Here is a 14,617-nt window from a genome sequence, read left to right as displayed (position 1 = left end):
CTGTACAGTGAAGGACTGAGTATAGTGTCTGAGTGTAGTGTCCTGCGGGAGTAATAGGACCAGATCTTGCTGGGAGACTGAGGGTGAGACAGAAGTAGGAGCTGAGGTCTACTTAGGTCTCAAACTCGTCTGGAGGGGAGAGACTCTTCTGAGAAAGGAAGAGACTCCCAAAATCCAGTGAAGGAAGGGTGTGTGTGGTGACCCCTTAAGACTATTACTGAAAGTCCCTCTGGAGCTGGATTTGTTAAAGGGGTGGGTAACTGAAGGAAAAGAGGGACGTGGGTGGTGCTGTGGTCCAAACCACAGAGCCTAGGGCTTGCCTAGGTCAGCGGTTCGAATCCCCGCAATGACGGGGTGAGCTCCCGCTGCTCGGTCCCTGCTCCTGCCAACCTAGCAGTTTGAAAGCATGTCAAAGTGCAAGTAGATAAATAGCTACTTCTCCAGTGGGAAGGTAAACGGTGTTTCCGTGCACTGCTCTGGTTCTCCAGAAGCAGCTTAGTCCTGCTGGCCACATGACCTGCGGACAAACGCTGGCTCCCTCGGCCAATAAAGCGAGATGAGTGCCGCAACCCCAGAGTCGTCCGCGACTGGACTTAACTGTTAGGGGTCCCTTTACCTTTAACTGAAGGAAAGTACCGCCTTAGAAAGGAACCAAACTAAAAAGCTGAAACCTGTGAAAATGAATTGAACTAGCATAGTATTATTATTGGAGTAACCTAAGTTTCTCCACTTGTATTATACCACCTTGTTTTAAAATAAACCTTTATTGTTATTTTAAAAACATCTGCTTGAGACTCCAGCTCACTGGTTATTCCCCACACCTAGGTCCCCCACAGAATACTCTGGGATAGTTAGCATTGGTTTTAAGGTGGGGGCAATATATTTAAGAAAGAGAGGGCACATTGAGGCGCCAAGCCCGTTGCACCAGGCTAGCATTCTAGCAGTTTTATTATTCTTTATCCATTTATTTATTAATATTTACTTCTTTCTTACTTACTCATTTCATCTCTTGCATAAAATCCACGTACCACACGGTTAGGCCAATAACTCCCAAAGCGCTTTACGTAAAGATAACGCAGGACAATCGTAAAAAAGTTTACAAACTTACTTCAGAACATACAAAAAGTTAAAATAATAAAGCAGACTCAAATTACCTCAACTTCCTAAGAATCTGGGTGGATCCTTAATACAAATATATTTTTTAAACAATAAATTTAATAAAGTCTCAATAGATATTCCAAAACACCTTTCTTCTTATACAATTTGTAGAAATAAATACATAATTTCTTCTTGACTCCCCACCTCTCCTTTCTGGATGTTTGTTTTTATGACTCCTTTTTATCAGATGTTTTAAAATATGTATGCTTTTATTATGTAAGCCCCGATGTCGTATTTCAATAAACCTCTGCCTTTGACTTCATGTATGGATGATGGTTTGACAGATAATATATCCGTGGTCTCCATTCTTCCTTAAACCATCCATCATTTTGGATGGTAATTTTGGATGGTAATAATTTCACCACTTCAGCATATTCCCCCAGTTTCATAAGCCATTCCTCTTTGGTGGGGAACTCTTTCCATTTCTGTGCATATAAAGTTCTAGCTGCTGTGGTTGCATACATACATAAACTAGTCAGCTTTCTCTGGACCTTTATTTATTAATTTTATATTGCACCCTTCACTGGAATTCTACAGGTTGAATTGCTATAAGACTGAGAGCTTAGTGAGCTTTCCACCAATTTGAAGTGTTGAAAGTTTATGTAGGATGCAATCTTGGCTTATTAACCTATTCTAAATGCTTCATCAGTGGCTGTTCTGTCAATTATTTTCACTTGCCCATCTGATCTTGGTTTTGCTCTATAAATGGGGACCTGAATGGGAGGAACCTGAGTTGGAGAAGGAGGCCTCTCTCTCTTCCTTCCTGACTGAGCATAAGATGCGTCCTCTTAAAAGGTTTGGCAGGCAGGGAATACAACTACCTGGCGTCGTCTCATTGATTCCCTCCAATGCTAAACTTGTTGCTGGCTCACTCGTAATCTGGTGATCCACTCAACATCAGTGCACAAGGTGTCATATCCTGGACAACGCAATAAAATCCATTGTACTCCAGTCAAGGCTTGGCTAAGCTCAGTTGCTACTCTTTGGAACAGGGAGCAGAGCTTACAGAATACAGAAATTAAACCAGCAGACTACGGAAGATAATTTAAATGATCTTCTCTATTTATTAATATACAAAGTTTAGGAGAATGAAATGATGTGAAGTGAACTTTTGAATGATGCAGCATACCTGTAGGAAATGGAGCACAGGTATTTGAATATCTAGCAATGACATAACTAGAAAGTATTGTTGAAGATCAGAACTGATATGGTTAATAGCAAAGCAAACAGACTAAAAAACCTAACTCCTGTCTCCCTCTAGACTATCTTGTTGTGAGATAAACACAATATTATTAAAAGATAGTAGTTTACAAACTAAGGGCACTAGACCAGGACGCAAAGCAAGGTAGCAAAACATTTCCTCCCATCTTCCTGTTCATGTGAACAGGACTACATAAAAGTTGGGCTAAGAATGAACATAATCTCTTTCAGAGGTGGAGAAGGAGCAACATGGATGAGCAGGTGTGTTTCCTTTAGGCACTTCTGGACATCAGGAACATGGAATATTTTAAGAATCAGATGTTCCCTTAATTTCTGGTTGTCAGGTGCTCCTTTGTGTTCAGATCAGGCCTCAGCACAATCATGTAGCACTTGGGAAGGAAGATGCAGCCCAGAAGCCCAGCACTGGAGGCCAACATAGAGAAGATCTGCACGGCCACCATGTACTTGCCCTTGGTGCTCAGGTAGGTGGGCACAAAAGACACCCAAACACTGCAGAAGACCAGCATGCTGAAGGTGATCAGCTTGGCTTCGTTGAAGGAGCCAGGCAGCTTCCTGGCTAGGAAAGCCACCGTGAAGCAGGTGGCAGCCAAGAAGCCCAGGTAGCCGAGGGCAACATAAAACATGGCCACAGACCCTTCGTTGCATTGCAGGATGATCTCTTCCACCTGGGAGCGCATGTCGGGCTCTGGGAATGGAGGAGAAGAGCCCAGCCAGATGGTGCAGATGAGAACTTGCCCCCCAGAACAGGAGATGACAATGGAGTTGGCCAGACTCTTGCCCAGCCATCTCCTCAGCCTGTTCCCGGGCTTTGTGGCCAGGAAGGCCAGCACCACCGTGATGGTCTTTGCCAAGACAGAAGAAACAGCAACAGAGAAGATGATGCTGAAGGCCGTTTGTCGGAGAAGGCAGGTCTCTTTCCTTGGGCGCCCGATGAAGAGGAAGGAGGACCAAAAGGAAAGCAGGAGGGAGACGAGGAGGATGTAGGAGAGGTCCCGGTTGTTGGCTTTGACTATGGGAGTTTCCTTGTATTTAATGAAGATTCCCAACACAATGCCTGCTGTTATAGATAAGAAGAGGGCAACAGAAGCTAAAAACATTCCTAAATATTCTCCATAAGTCAGGAAGGTGGTAATCTTGGGGACACATTGATCTCTGTCCTTGTTTGAATGGTGATCTTCTGGGCATTTGGTGCAATGTTCTGCATCTGAGGAAGAGAAAAAGATTGGCTGCAACATCACTTACATCCCTAATGATCTATGCTCTATTACGTTTTGAAGAACTCTATTACGTTTTGAAGAAATCCTAGAGATTTCTTCCTTATGATCTTTCCTTTCAACTCTCTTCCAGGATGTAATGAAGGCGATTAATCCTAAAGAAGTTGAGGAAGGAGCCCCATTCCACAATGTCTGCAGAATTCTCAGAAAAAGTGTGAGACTAGATTACTGCCCTGTGTTTACTCTCAATAGGAATACCTTCCCCCTTGGAGTCACCCACCTTCCTGGGCGGAGAAGGTCCCTTCCGCACACCGAGCACAAGCATAGCAGCAAATGGGCTTTCCTTCAAGAACCACCTTGGCATATCCAGGTTGACATTTTTCTGTACACCTGGAACGAGGTATGGCCTAACCAGAAAGACAAGAAGGTGCAACAAAGAGGAACAGTTAGGAGTATTTGTGGGTATGTAATTCACTCATAGGGACGTGGGTGGCGCTGTGGGTTAAACCACAGAGCCTAGGACTTGCTGATCAGAAGGTCGGAGGTTTGAATCCCCATGACGGGGTGAGCTCCCGTTGCTCAGTCCCTGCTCCTGCCAACCTAGCAGTTCAAAAGCACGTCAAATGTGCAAGTAGATAAATAGGTACCGCTCCAGCAGGAAGGTAAACGGCGTTTCCGTGCGCTGCTCTGGTTCGCCCGAAGCGGCTTAGTCATGCTGCCCACATGACCCAGAAGCTGTACGCCGGCTCCCTCGGCCATTAAAGAGAGATGAGCACCGCAACCCCAGAGTCGGCCACGACTGGACCTAATGATCAGGGTCCCGTTACCTTTACCTTAATTCACACATAGAGTGAATTCAAACGGATCTCTGGACTGCAGTCTTTGACCCCTCATCAGGGTCCTTTCAACCCCCCACTGACCATTGGGGTGACCAGAATATCTTGTTCTTCATAATTCGTTCAGTACAACTGAGGTTTGCGCCACAAAACTCTCTTTCCTCTTCTCCGTTTACCTGCTTCCCTGCTTAATAAATCTTCAAAGAAAATGGCAATGGAGTCTGAAATCTGAGTTCCCCAAATTTCAGGATTCTGATAATCTCTCAACCGCTATTTAAGACACCTTTAATATGACTTTTCGAAATATTGGTTTCCCTCACTCTGTTCTTGAGGCATGCAAGGTTTCCTCGTTTTGCTGATGTATTTCCCTAGTTATTTCTAGTTCATGTGCCATTCCTTAACATTAACCTTATATTACAATAGGGTTTGCTTAGTAATTAGTAATTATAATTTCTAAAATAAATTACTTTCCATCCTTCTGCATGTATGAAAACCCAATAGTTCACTTTTACTAGGTATTTTCCCTTTTCCCTAGGTGTTTTCCCCTTTCTTCTTATCTACGTAGTCCTTTCTGTTGAAGATTCTGTCCAGAATTTTTAAATTCTCTGCCCGGCTTGGTAATAGATGGTGTCTTCTCTGAGGACCTCTGGGCTCTATCTTTTCTCTGAGCATCCCAAATTTCCCTCCTATCTCAGCTGCTGTGGAAAGAAGGAGTGGCGGTTGCAGCTGTTATTGGACGGTCAAGACATCATTGATCAACCCAATATACTCATTTTGCAGCAGTTGTTCAAGGAAAAACATATTCAGGATCTCCTAGCCTCCCCTCTCTGTGATTCCCCGTACCTTGTTGAATTTCTTGGGCCACTCAATGGCTTCTGGGTTAATGGTGAACTTTATGCTAGCAGATGTCTCTCTCTTTATATTCCCAATTTGCAGAACGACACAAGACTTATTGGGAGAGATTACCCAGTTCATAATATCGAAGTCTCCTGGGAGCTCCCAGTTCTCATCCAAGCACAGCCTGCCTCTGGAAGTATTCAGACACCGGATTTCTCTCAAGAAAGGGTGAAGCTGGAATGACAGGGGAAAACACCAGCATTAAAACATCTGGAAGCCAAGATGGATATCTCAGTCCTACTCACTTCAACCTTTTCTGATTTGGGGCTGCATGTATCTCATGTAGACTGAAATTCCTATTCAGCCATTTTTATTACTACAGACCCCGCAAGTGCTCCAATTTTCCAGGGATGTCCCTGAATTAGAGACAGTTTTTCATTTGATCCTGGAATGTCCCACTTTTCCTTAGAATGTCCCTATTTTCATTGGAGAAATGTTGGCGGATGTGGAGTTATCCAACCCGCAAGCCGTCCAATTCTGTATCGGAAATTTTAATATGTTTAATATTTTAGTATGAATTTCTTTATTTTGGGAGCTGCCCAGAGTGCTGAGGCAACCCAAAAAGATGTGGGGCTATAAATAGTGATATATTTCTAGCAAAAAAGGTGCCGAAACTAACCAGGAATACCTCCTGCTGCGAATGGCAGTGGCACCCACCTGAAAGGTGCCAGAACTGAGTTTGAGTGAGTCCCAAGCCCCAGAAGAAAAGCCCTGGGTATCTACAGTAAAATTATCGTTATGGCATGGGCCGTCTCTATTTTCAACAGAGAAATGTTGGGCGGTATGCTACTATTACTAGTACTAATAGTAACTATGATATTTTACAGGTCTATCCCCAGTCAAGATCAGCATCTGAGGGAATTGCAGTTTGCAAAAAGGGGAAGGAAATACCTGCCACGGCTGTAGCCTTTGGGGTCCCCATTGCTCTCCTTCCTCCACCAGCAGCCTCCTCTGGGATCTAGATGAAAGCCAAGCATGCAAGGCCTGAGCCACAGCTTGAACATTGATGTAAGTGCTATAGCTGTCAAGACACAGGGCTCTGTCACGCTCCTCTTGGGACAATTGCTGCAGTTTCTCCTCCTCTTTGCATCTTACCCTGCCTTTCACGGACAACAGATGCTTTGAATATGAACACTGAAATGCTTGATTGAAATAATCCCCAAGATTGGACAGCGATTTATAGTTGTCACCTTTGCTGCTCCTTATTCTGGTCTGAATTGCAAAGGACAGAGAACCATGGAGGTACTGGAATAAAATTGCAGGGATGTTAAAGCCAGTTCTGATTTCTAGCAAAGCTGTTGTGATCCAGACTTTTGCCCCTATTTCCTTCTCATATGCCACGTTTATTGACACGAGTAGAATGATGCCCCTTACATTGGTTGCATAGTAAAAAAATACCCCAACTTGTCTCCATAGGAAAAAAGGTTCCCCAGGCCTGATAAATTGATCCATATCACTTTCTGGTACTCTTTTTGATAAAGCAATGCAGATCCCTCTGCTGAGCATCAGAGGTTTCACAGCGCTCACAAATCTTTCTCCACTGTCATTGTCTGGAGTGAAGAGGCCAATCCACGTCCATCCAAAATACAGGAGCAATTCAACAATCCCCTGGTACTGACTTTCCTCTTTGGGAGTCATCCGGTAGACAAAAGGGAACAGGGTTTTACCTTCGAGAACCTGGGCAGTGAAGCCATAACTGATCTAGCAAGGAAAGCAAAAGATCAGCAATTTATTTTACTTTCATCATAACGGATATTTAATCATCTGAAATGCCTGATATCTCAATCTCTGCTGGCTGAGGCTGATGGGAGTTTTAGTCTGAAACATCTGGAGGTGTCAAGTTGGTGAAGGCTCAGTTTTGAATAAGGAATGTTGGATCCATAGCTCAGGATTTTCCCATTTTGAAAAATATCCCCACTTGACCCCTCCAAAGAGAAAATAGAATTTTACGCAGTTGAAATTCTCTTTCCCTCCATGCTCTCCCACTACTTACCTGTGGGATTTTGTAGATGCCTGACAAGGCTGAAATCACTCTTGAGATGAAAGTGTTGCTTCTTTCAAGAACAGCCAGCAGGTGATTCTGTTCTCCACAGTGATAATTGGGAATATTGCATCCACTGCCTGCAAGCAGCTCTAGCATGGCGTCCGAAGTCATCCTTGCATCAAAATAGTTCTCATAGATGTTGTAGCCCAGGGTGATGTTGGGTAAGAGCCTGAGATCCTGGTTGATCTCTTGAATGGTGAACAGGAAAGACAACATGTACCAGTAGATCCTACGTGTGTCTCTGCAATAAATGAATTCTTTAAAAAGAGTGAAACTGGCATTCATATTAATGGGGGTGGGGACATTATATGATCCAAAAAGATTAGTATGTATTGATTAATCCTATTGCATTAATATCAAACCATTTACAGTCTAGTATAGAATAAAAATTTGGAGATCTCTGCTCCATGACCGGAGCTTTGATGCAAACAGCACACAGAGCTGTTCAACAGTGGAACAGACTCCCTCCGAAGGTGACCATGTGTCATGGATGCTTCAGGTGAGATTCTTCCAGGTTCCTTCCATCTCTGCAATCTATGATTCTATTATATAGTGGTTTTATGAGTAAGAAATGAAGGCGCCCCTCAAAATGTGTGATATACTAGGAAGTTGCTGCAAGGGCTGCTTTTGCTGCAGTGGTCTTTGACTTCTTGCAAGGGGCTAGACTATAGGTAGATAAGAGACAATTTGATTGAAGGAGGGGAAGCATCAAATACCTCAGTCCCCTTTTACTTAGAAATGAGGCCTGGTGGCTTGCAGCTTTGAGTGCGTGGTAAAACCTATAATTTTGCACATGTTTTTCATCAGTGACTCCACCAATGAGGACACCCCCTGGTCTGTATTATTTTATATAATCATTTTATTTGAAGCATATCATTCCTGCTCTTCTCCCATAAAAATCCACCCATTTTCAAGAGAGATTTTTTCATTCTGAGATGTAGGTGTCCTGTTGTGTTGTATAAAGGGAACTGTGATCCAAATAGAATAAACATAAAATAATTAATCTCAGTTAACCTGTAGGATTTTAAAAATCCATTTTTAAAACTATAGCATTCTTTAACAACATTTTGTTGATGGTCATTTATAATATTATATCATTATAAGGATATAATCGAAGAATGCAAGAATGCCAATGAATTTGGTCAGGGTTCAAAAGTTTGCACTGAATTTCCCCACCTGCAGGAAGCCATGAAACTCAGGCAATTTCCAGAGCTCAAAGGTTGAATTGCCTGAGTTTCATGGCATCCTGCAGGTGGGGAAACTCAGTGCATCCATAGGTAGGAGAGTGTTTCACTAAGGAAGACCCAGGGAACAAGGAAACGGGAGAGGTTTGGGTGGAATCTTTTAGTTGGCCCCCCAGCTCCCATCAGCCCAGCCAGCAAGACCAATGGTCAGGGCAGGGTAGACCTGCAACATGAGGACAGCCTTGGCTCCCCAGCCCTGAGAAAGGCGCTCTTTCCTTGATATATAGGAACCACTAGAAGGACTGGAGGACCATGAAACTGTGAAGTACATACTTTTCAATCCTGGCGAAGGGTGTCTGAGAAAAGATGTATGGAGTTTCCTTATATAAGCGTTTTGGAGAGATGATCCCACTGATGAGAAAGTGTCCAGGCCGGTAGTAATTGCGAGCATCCGTTTGATCCCTGACCAGATTCAAGGGGCATTTCGCCTTGTGGTTCCCGCAGACTCCAAAGGGCATCATGAGCAGCAGAAGCTGCAACAGAAGGAGCAGGGATCTCATTCTGGCTGTGCCTCCTCCTCCTCTTACCTGCCAAGGAGGCAAAGCAGAAGAACCCAAAGACTCTTGCAAGGCCAGACTGCCTGGGCTTTCCCAATCTGGGTGGTTTTCAACTCTACCTTCGGAGCTAGGAAGCCCAAGGCAGGCACACCCCTCTTTCGCCAGCTCTGCATCTTGACTCAGTCTGTCTCCAACACAGGAAATATTCTCTGCACCAACTTTTTCTTTCCCAGACACAGCGCAATTAATATTGTCATGTTGTTTTCCAAGGCTCATGCAATCTCCCGAAATATCTCCTGAGCTTTCAGAAGATGAGATGACTATAATTTTGATTATTCCAAGTGGAATAAGTTACATCACAAAAACTTTCTGGAGTCTTGAATGGCTCAAGCGGCAGGTGCAGAGCTGGAGAAAAACACCCTTGATTCTAGCTGATCCCTTCTGATGAAACTGGTGGAATATGATGAAATGTCTAAACTCAGAGGACAAAATGATGTATTTTTTTTTACGATCCTTATTTACTCATTAAGAAATACACAAATCAAAAATATTGTTCTGTAATGAAATAAACACTTTACACAAAAAGAAAATAGAATATAGAATAGAAAGGGGGAAAAGAAGAGAAAGAATATCGAGAAATAGAAAAAATAGAAAGAAAGTTAAATGAAGAATCTTATCAAAGACATACAGTTTTTTAAGAAATACAAACCATCAGCGACATTAGTATAAACATATATTTCCATCAATAAATCCTTTTATCTTCACCTTATCAATTTCTCCTCGCTACTCTTCCTTTTCTTATTTATGTCTAATCTCTGGTTTTATTCCCTGATTTGTTAATAACTTCCTTCTACCTCTATACGGTTCCTAATTCCTCATTTCTTAAAATTTCTGTGTCTGTTCTTATTGTACAAAAGACCATTCTCTTAACTCTGTGGAATTTAATCTATGCTCCACCAAGACTAATAATGGGAAACATATTTCATCATGTAATTTTAATAAACATCCCATTCTTTTTCCTGAATGATTTCTTATTGATTCTCTTAGTTTCGCTAATTCCAGATATAAGTTTCATCACACTAACTTTCTGGATTCTTGACTGGCTCAAGCAGCAGGTGCAGAGCTGGAGAAAAACAGGATGGACAGAAGTCAAGGGGTGTGTTTGGGAGTTGGAAGTTTGGTTTGAACTTTGCTCACAAGGACCAAAGAAGAGACTTGAAGCTGGATCCGACCATGGACTCTCCTTCCTTGGAGGTTTTGAAGCAGAGGTCGGACAGTCATCTTTTGGGGGGCGGGGGTGGAGCGTGTTATTGGGTTGGTGTTTTTATTTTGATTATATATATTGTGGCTTTATATTTTGATTTTGTTCTGTGAACTGCCCTGAGGCCTCCGGGCCTAGGGCAGTATATAGATTCAAGAAATGAAGAAATAAAAATCAACCAGTGGAGAATGCAGAGTAATAACATCCTCATTACTGTGAACGGGATACATGGTGGTGGGATCTTGTTTCCTAGAGGCTAATAGAAACAGAGACTGGTGGAGCCTGCGATGGGGAGGGTTTTCTCAAGCCAATTTCTGGCCACTTTGGGTGGTGGAGATTTTTTAGCTGAGATTCCTGCATTGCAGAGGGTTGGACTAGAGGACCTTGGGGTCCCTTTCCAAGTCTGCCATTCTATGGTTCATTGGGGGTTTTTAAGAAGAGGTGGGAGAGTCAGGTATGGACAACAGCCAGATGAAGAAGTCCTAGCGTCGTATCCCAAGCATTCAAACCCTTTTAAAATGTAGGGTTTTTTGGGGAGGGCAGAGGCTGTTATTGGGTAGTAGTTTTTTATTTTGATTATATATATTGTGGTTTTATATTTTGATTTTGCTCTCTGAACCACCCTGAGGCCTCCAGGCATAGGGCGGTATATAGATTCAACAAGTAAATAAATATGAAGGAATAAATGGAGAATGCTGAGAATCCTCAGTACTGTGAACGGGATACATGGTGGTGGGATCTTGTTTCCTAGAGGCTGCTAGAAACAGAGACTGGTGGAGCCTGCGATGGGGAGGGTTTTCTCAAGCCCACCCTCCGGCCATTTTGGGTGGGTCTGGGCTGCTTGATTCCTGCCAATCCCTTCTGGATCTCCCCCGTAAGGGAAGTAGCGCGTTGGTGGCTTCAAAGCCACTTCCAGTGAATTTCCACCCCATCTTTGAAAGGCTTCTCCAACAGAGGGAAGCTCTCTGGGGTTGGTGGAGGGGAGAAAGGTTGCTCTGAACTTTCGACTCTCCCTTCCCCTTCGACATGTTCTGCGGAAGGAGAGCTTCTGTTGCACATGGAGCCAACTTGCTCCTCGTCTTTCAGCAGAAACTTCTCTACTTGTAAACAATTGCGTGTGCAGAAGCCAGGTGTGATGGAAAAGTTGCTTCCATAAGTATTTCTTTTTTACTTTTATCTCCTGCCGGCAAATGGTGAAAGAACGGCAGCCTCTGATTGGCTGAGGTTCCAGGAGGGAGAGTTTAAAAAGAGAGGCATTGGAGGGAGACAGGGAGTTGGGCTGTTGAGAGTGGTGTGGTTGGTTGAGTTGAGCTGGTTGAGGAAGGAGGTTGGGAGTTGGGTAGGGAGATAGGATAGGAGTCAGGTTGAAATACAACGCGTGTTGAGGAGGCAGAGTTCGTTCTGGAGAAAAGGTCCACTCCACTGTACAGTGAAGGACTGAGTATAGTGTCTGAGTGTAGTGTCCTGCGGGAGTAATAGGACCAGATCTTGCTGGGAGACTGAGGCTGAGACAGAAGTAGGAGCTGAGGTCTACTTAGGTCTCAAACTCGTCTGGAGGGGAGAGACTCTTCTGAGGAAAGAAGAGACTTCCAAAACCCAGTGAAGGAAGGGTGTGTGTGGTGAACCCTTAAGACTATTACTGAAAGTCCCTCTGGAGCTGGATTTGTTAAAGGGGTGGGTAACTGAAGGAAAAGAGGGACGTGGGTGGTGCTGTGGTCTAAACCACAGAGCCTAGGGCTTGCCTAGGTCAGCGGTTCAAATCCCCGCGACGGGGTGAGCTCCCGCTGCTCGGCCCCTGCTCCTGCCAACCTAGCAGTTTGAAAACACGTCAAAGTGCAAGTAGATAAATAGCTACTTCTCCAGTGGGAAGGTACACGGCGTTTCCGTGCACTGCTCTGGTTCTCCAGAAGCGGCTTAGTCCTGCTGGCCACATGAGCTGCGGACAAACGCTGGCTCCCTCGGCCAATAAAGCGAGATGAGTGCTGCAACCCCAGAGTCGTCCGCGACTGGACTTAACTGTTAGGGGTCCCTTTACCTTTAACTGAAGGAAAGTACCGCCTTAGAAAGGAACCAAACTAAAAAGCTGAAACCTGTGAAAATGAATTGAACTAGCGTATTATTATTGGAGTAACCTAAGTTTCTCCACTTGTATTATACCACCTTGTTTTAAAATAAACCTTTATTGTTATTTTAAAAACATCTGCTTGAGACTCCAGCTCAGTGGTTATTCCCCACACCTAGGTCCCCCACAGAATACTCTGGGATAGTTAGCATTGGTTTTAAGGGTTGTTCAGTGTGGTGGGGGCAATATATTTAAGAAAGAGAGGGCACATTGAGGCGCCAAGCCCGTTGCACCAGGCTAGCATTCTAGCAGTTTTATTATTCTTTATCCATTTATTTATTAATATTTACTTCTTTCTTACTTACTCATTTCATCTCTTGCATAAAATCCACGTCCCACAGGGTTAGGCCAATAACTCCCAAAGCCCTTTACGTAAAGATAACGCAGGACAATCGTAAAAAAGTTTACAAACTTACTTCAGAACGTACAAAAAGTTAAAATAATAAAACAAACTCGAATTACCTCAACTTCCTAAGAATCTGGGTGGATCCTTAATAAGAATATATTTTTTAAACAATAAATTTAATAAAGTCTACATAGATATTCCAAAACACCTTTCTTCTTATACAATTTGTAAAAATAAATACATAATTTCTTCTTGACTCCCCACCTCTCCTTTCTCGATGTTTGTTTTTATTACTCTTTTTTATCAGATGTTTGAAAATATATATGTTTTTATTATGTAAGCCCCGATGTCGTATTTCAATAAACCTCTGCCTTTGACTTCATGTATGGATGATGGTTTGACGGATAATATATCCGTGGTCTCCATTCTTCCTTAAACCATCCATCATTTTGGATGGTAATTTTGGATGGTAATTTCACCACTTCAGCATATTCCCCCAGTTTCATAAGCCATTCCTCTTTGGTGGGGAACTCTTTCCATTTCTGTGCATATAAAGTTCTAGCTACTGTGGTTGCATACATACATAAACTAGTCAGCTTTCTCTGGACCTTTATTTATTAATTTTATATTGCACCCTTCGCTGGAATTCTACAGGTTGAATTGCTATAAGACTGAGAGCTTAGTGAGCTTTCCACCAATTTGAAGTGTTGAAAGTTGAAGTAGGATGCAATCTTGGCTTATTAACCTATTCTAAATGCTTCATCAGTGGCTGTTCTGCCAATTATTTTCACTTCCCATCTGATCTTGGTTTTGCTCTATAAATGGGGACCTGAATGGGAGGAACCTGAGTTGGAGAAGGAGGCCTCTCTCTCTTCCTTCCTGACTGAGCATAAGATGCGTCCTCTTAAAAGGTTTGGCAGGCAGGGAATACAACTATTTGGCGTCGTCTCATTGATTCCCTCCAATGCTAAACTTGTTGCTGGCTCACTCGTAATCTGGTGATCCACTCAACATCAGTGCACAAGGTGTCATATCCTGGACAACGCAATAAAATCCATTGTACTCCAGTCAAGGCTTGGCTAAGCTCAGTTGCTACTCTTTGGAACAGGGAGCAGAGCTTACAGAATACAGAAATTAAACCAGCAGACTACGGAAGATAATTTAAATGATTTTCTCTATTTATTAATATACAAAGTTTAGGAGAATGAAATGATGTGAAGTGAACTTTTGAATGATGCAGCATACCTGTAGGAAATGGAGCACAGGTATTTGAATATCTAGCAATGACATAACTAGAAAGTATTGTTGAATATCAGAACTGATATGGTTAATAGCAAAGCAAAGAGACTAGAAAACCTAACTCCTGTCTCCCTCTAGGCTATCTTGTTGTGAGATAAATATAAGTTCCCCAAACACAATATTATTAAAAGATAGTAGTTTACAAACTAAGGGCACTAGACCAGGACGCAAAGCAAGGTAGCAAAACATTTCCTCCCATCTTCCTGTTCATGTGAACAGGACTACATAAAAGTTGGGCTAAGAATGAACATAATCTCTTTCAGAGGTGGAGAAGGAGCAACATGGATGAATAGCTGTGTTTCCTTTAGGCACTTCTGGACATCGGGAACATGGAATATTTTAAGAATCAGATGTTCCCTTAATTTCTGGTTGTCAGGTGCTCCTTTGTGTTCAGATCAGGCCTCAGCACAATAATGTAGCACTTGGGAAGGAAGATGCAGCCCAGAAGCCCAGCACTGGAGGCCAACATAGAGAAGAT

The 14,617-nt window shown here is 43.0% G+C and overlaps 2 protein-coding genes across 7 annotated transcripts in view; one reads left to right on the top strand and one right to left on the bottom strand.

The window, feature by feature from the left end:
* Positions 1 to 14,617, top strand: part of LOC310753287 (vomeronasal type-2 receptor 26-like) — a 48,127-nt gene that overhangs the window by 9,544 nt on the left and 23,966 nt on the right. Inside the window, exons 5-7 of one of the 6 annotated variants that reach the window (XR_014543317.1) lie at positions 3,846 to 4,055; positions 6,154 to 6,338; positions 7,752 to 7,869. Coding sequence is in view for 5 of the 6 variants with exons in the window: in XM_083594410.1 (XP_083450536.1) it covers positions 7,857 to 7,869 (13 nt within the window). In the remaining variant the exon portion in view is untranslated. Of the gene's footprint in view, positions 1 to 3,845; positions 4,056 to 6,153; positions 6,339 to 7,746; positions 7,870 to 14,617 lie in introns of those variants that run through there. The other 5 variants (XM_083594409.1, XM_083594407.1, XM_083594408.1 and 2 more) reach the window with 5 other exon arrangements.
* LOC310753318 (vomeronasal type-2 receptor 26-like) lies at positions 2,616 to 7,611 on the bottom strand. The gene is made up of 5 exons (XM_083594473.1): positions 7,320 to 7,611; positions 6,218 to 7,027; positions 5,273 to 5,500; positions 3,874 to 4,000; positions 2,616 to 3,583 (listed from the first exon to the last, which is right to left on the bottom strand). Exons 1-5 carry the CDS (start codon positions 7,584 to 7,586, stop codon positions 2,685 to 2,687), a joined length of 2,331 nt encoding a protein of 776 aa, XP_083450599.1. The 5' UTR covers positions 7,587 to 7,611; the 3' UTR covers positions 2,616 to 2,684.

Source organism: Podarcis filfolensis (genome assembly GCF_964270895.1).
Source record: "Podarcis filfolensis genome assembly, chromosome: 18".
NCBI lineage: Eukaryota > Metazoa > Chordata > Lepidosauria > Squamata > Lacertidae > Podarcis > Podarcis filfolensis.
Note: the sequence above shows the minus strand (reverse complement) of the source record. Positions and strands in the feature narration are given on the sequence as shown.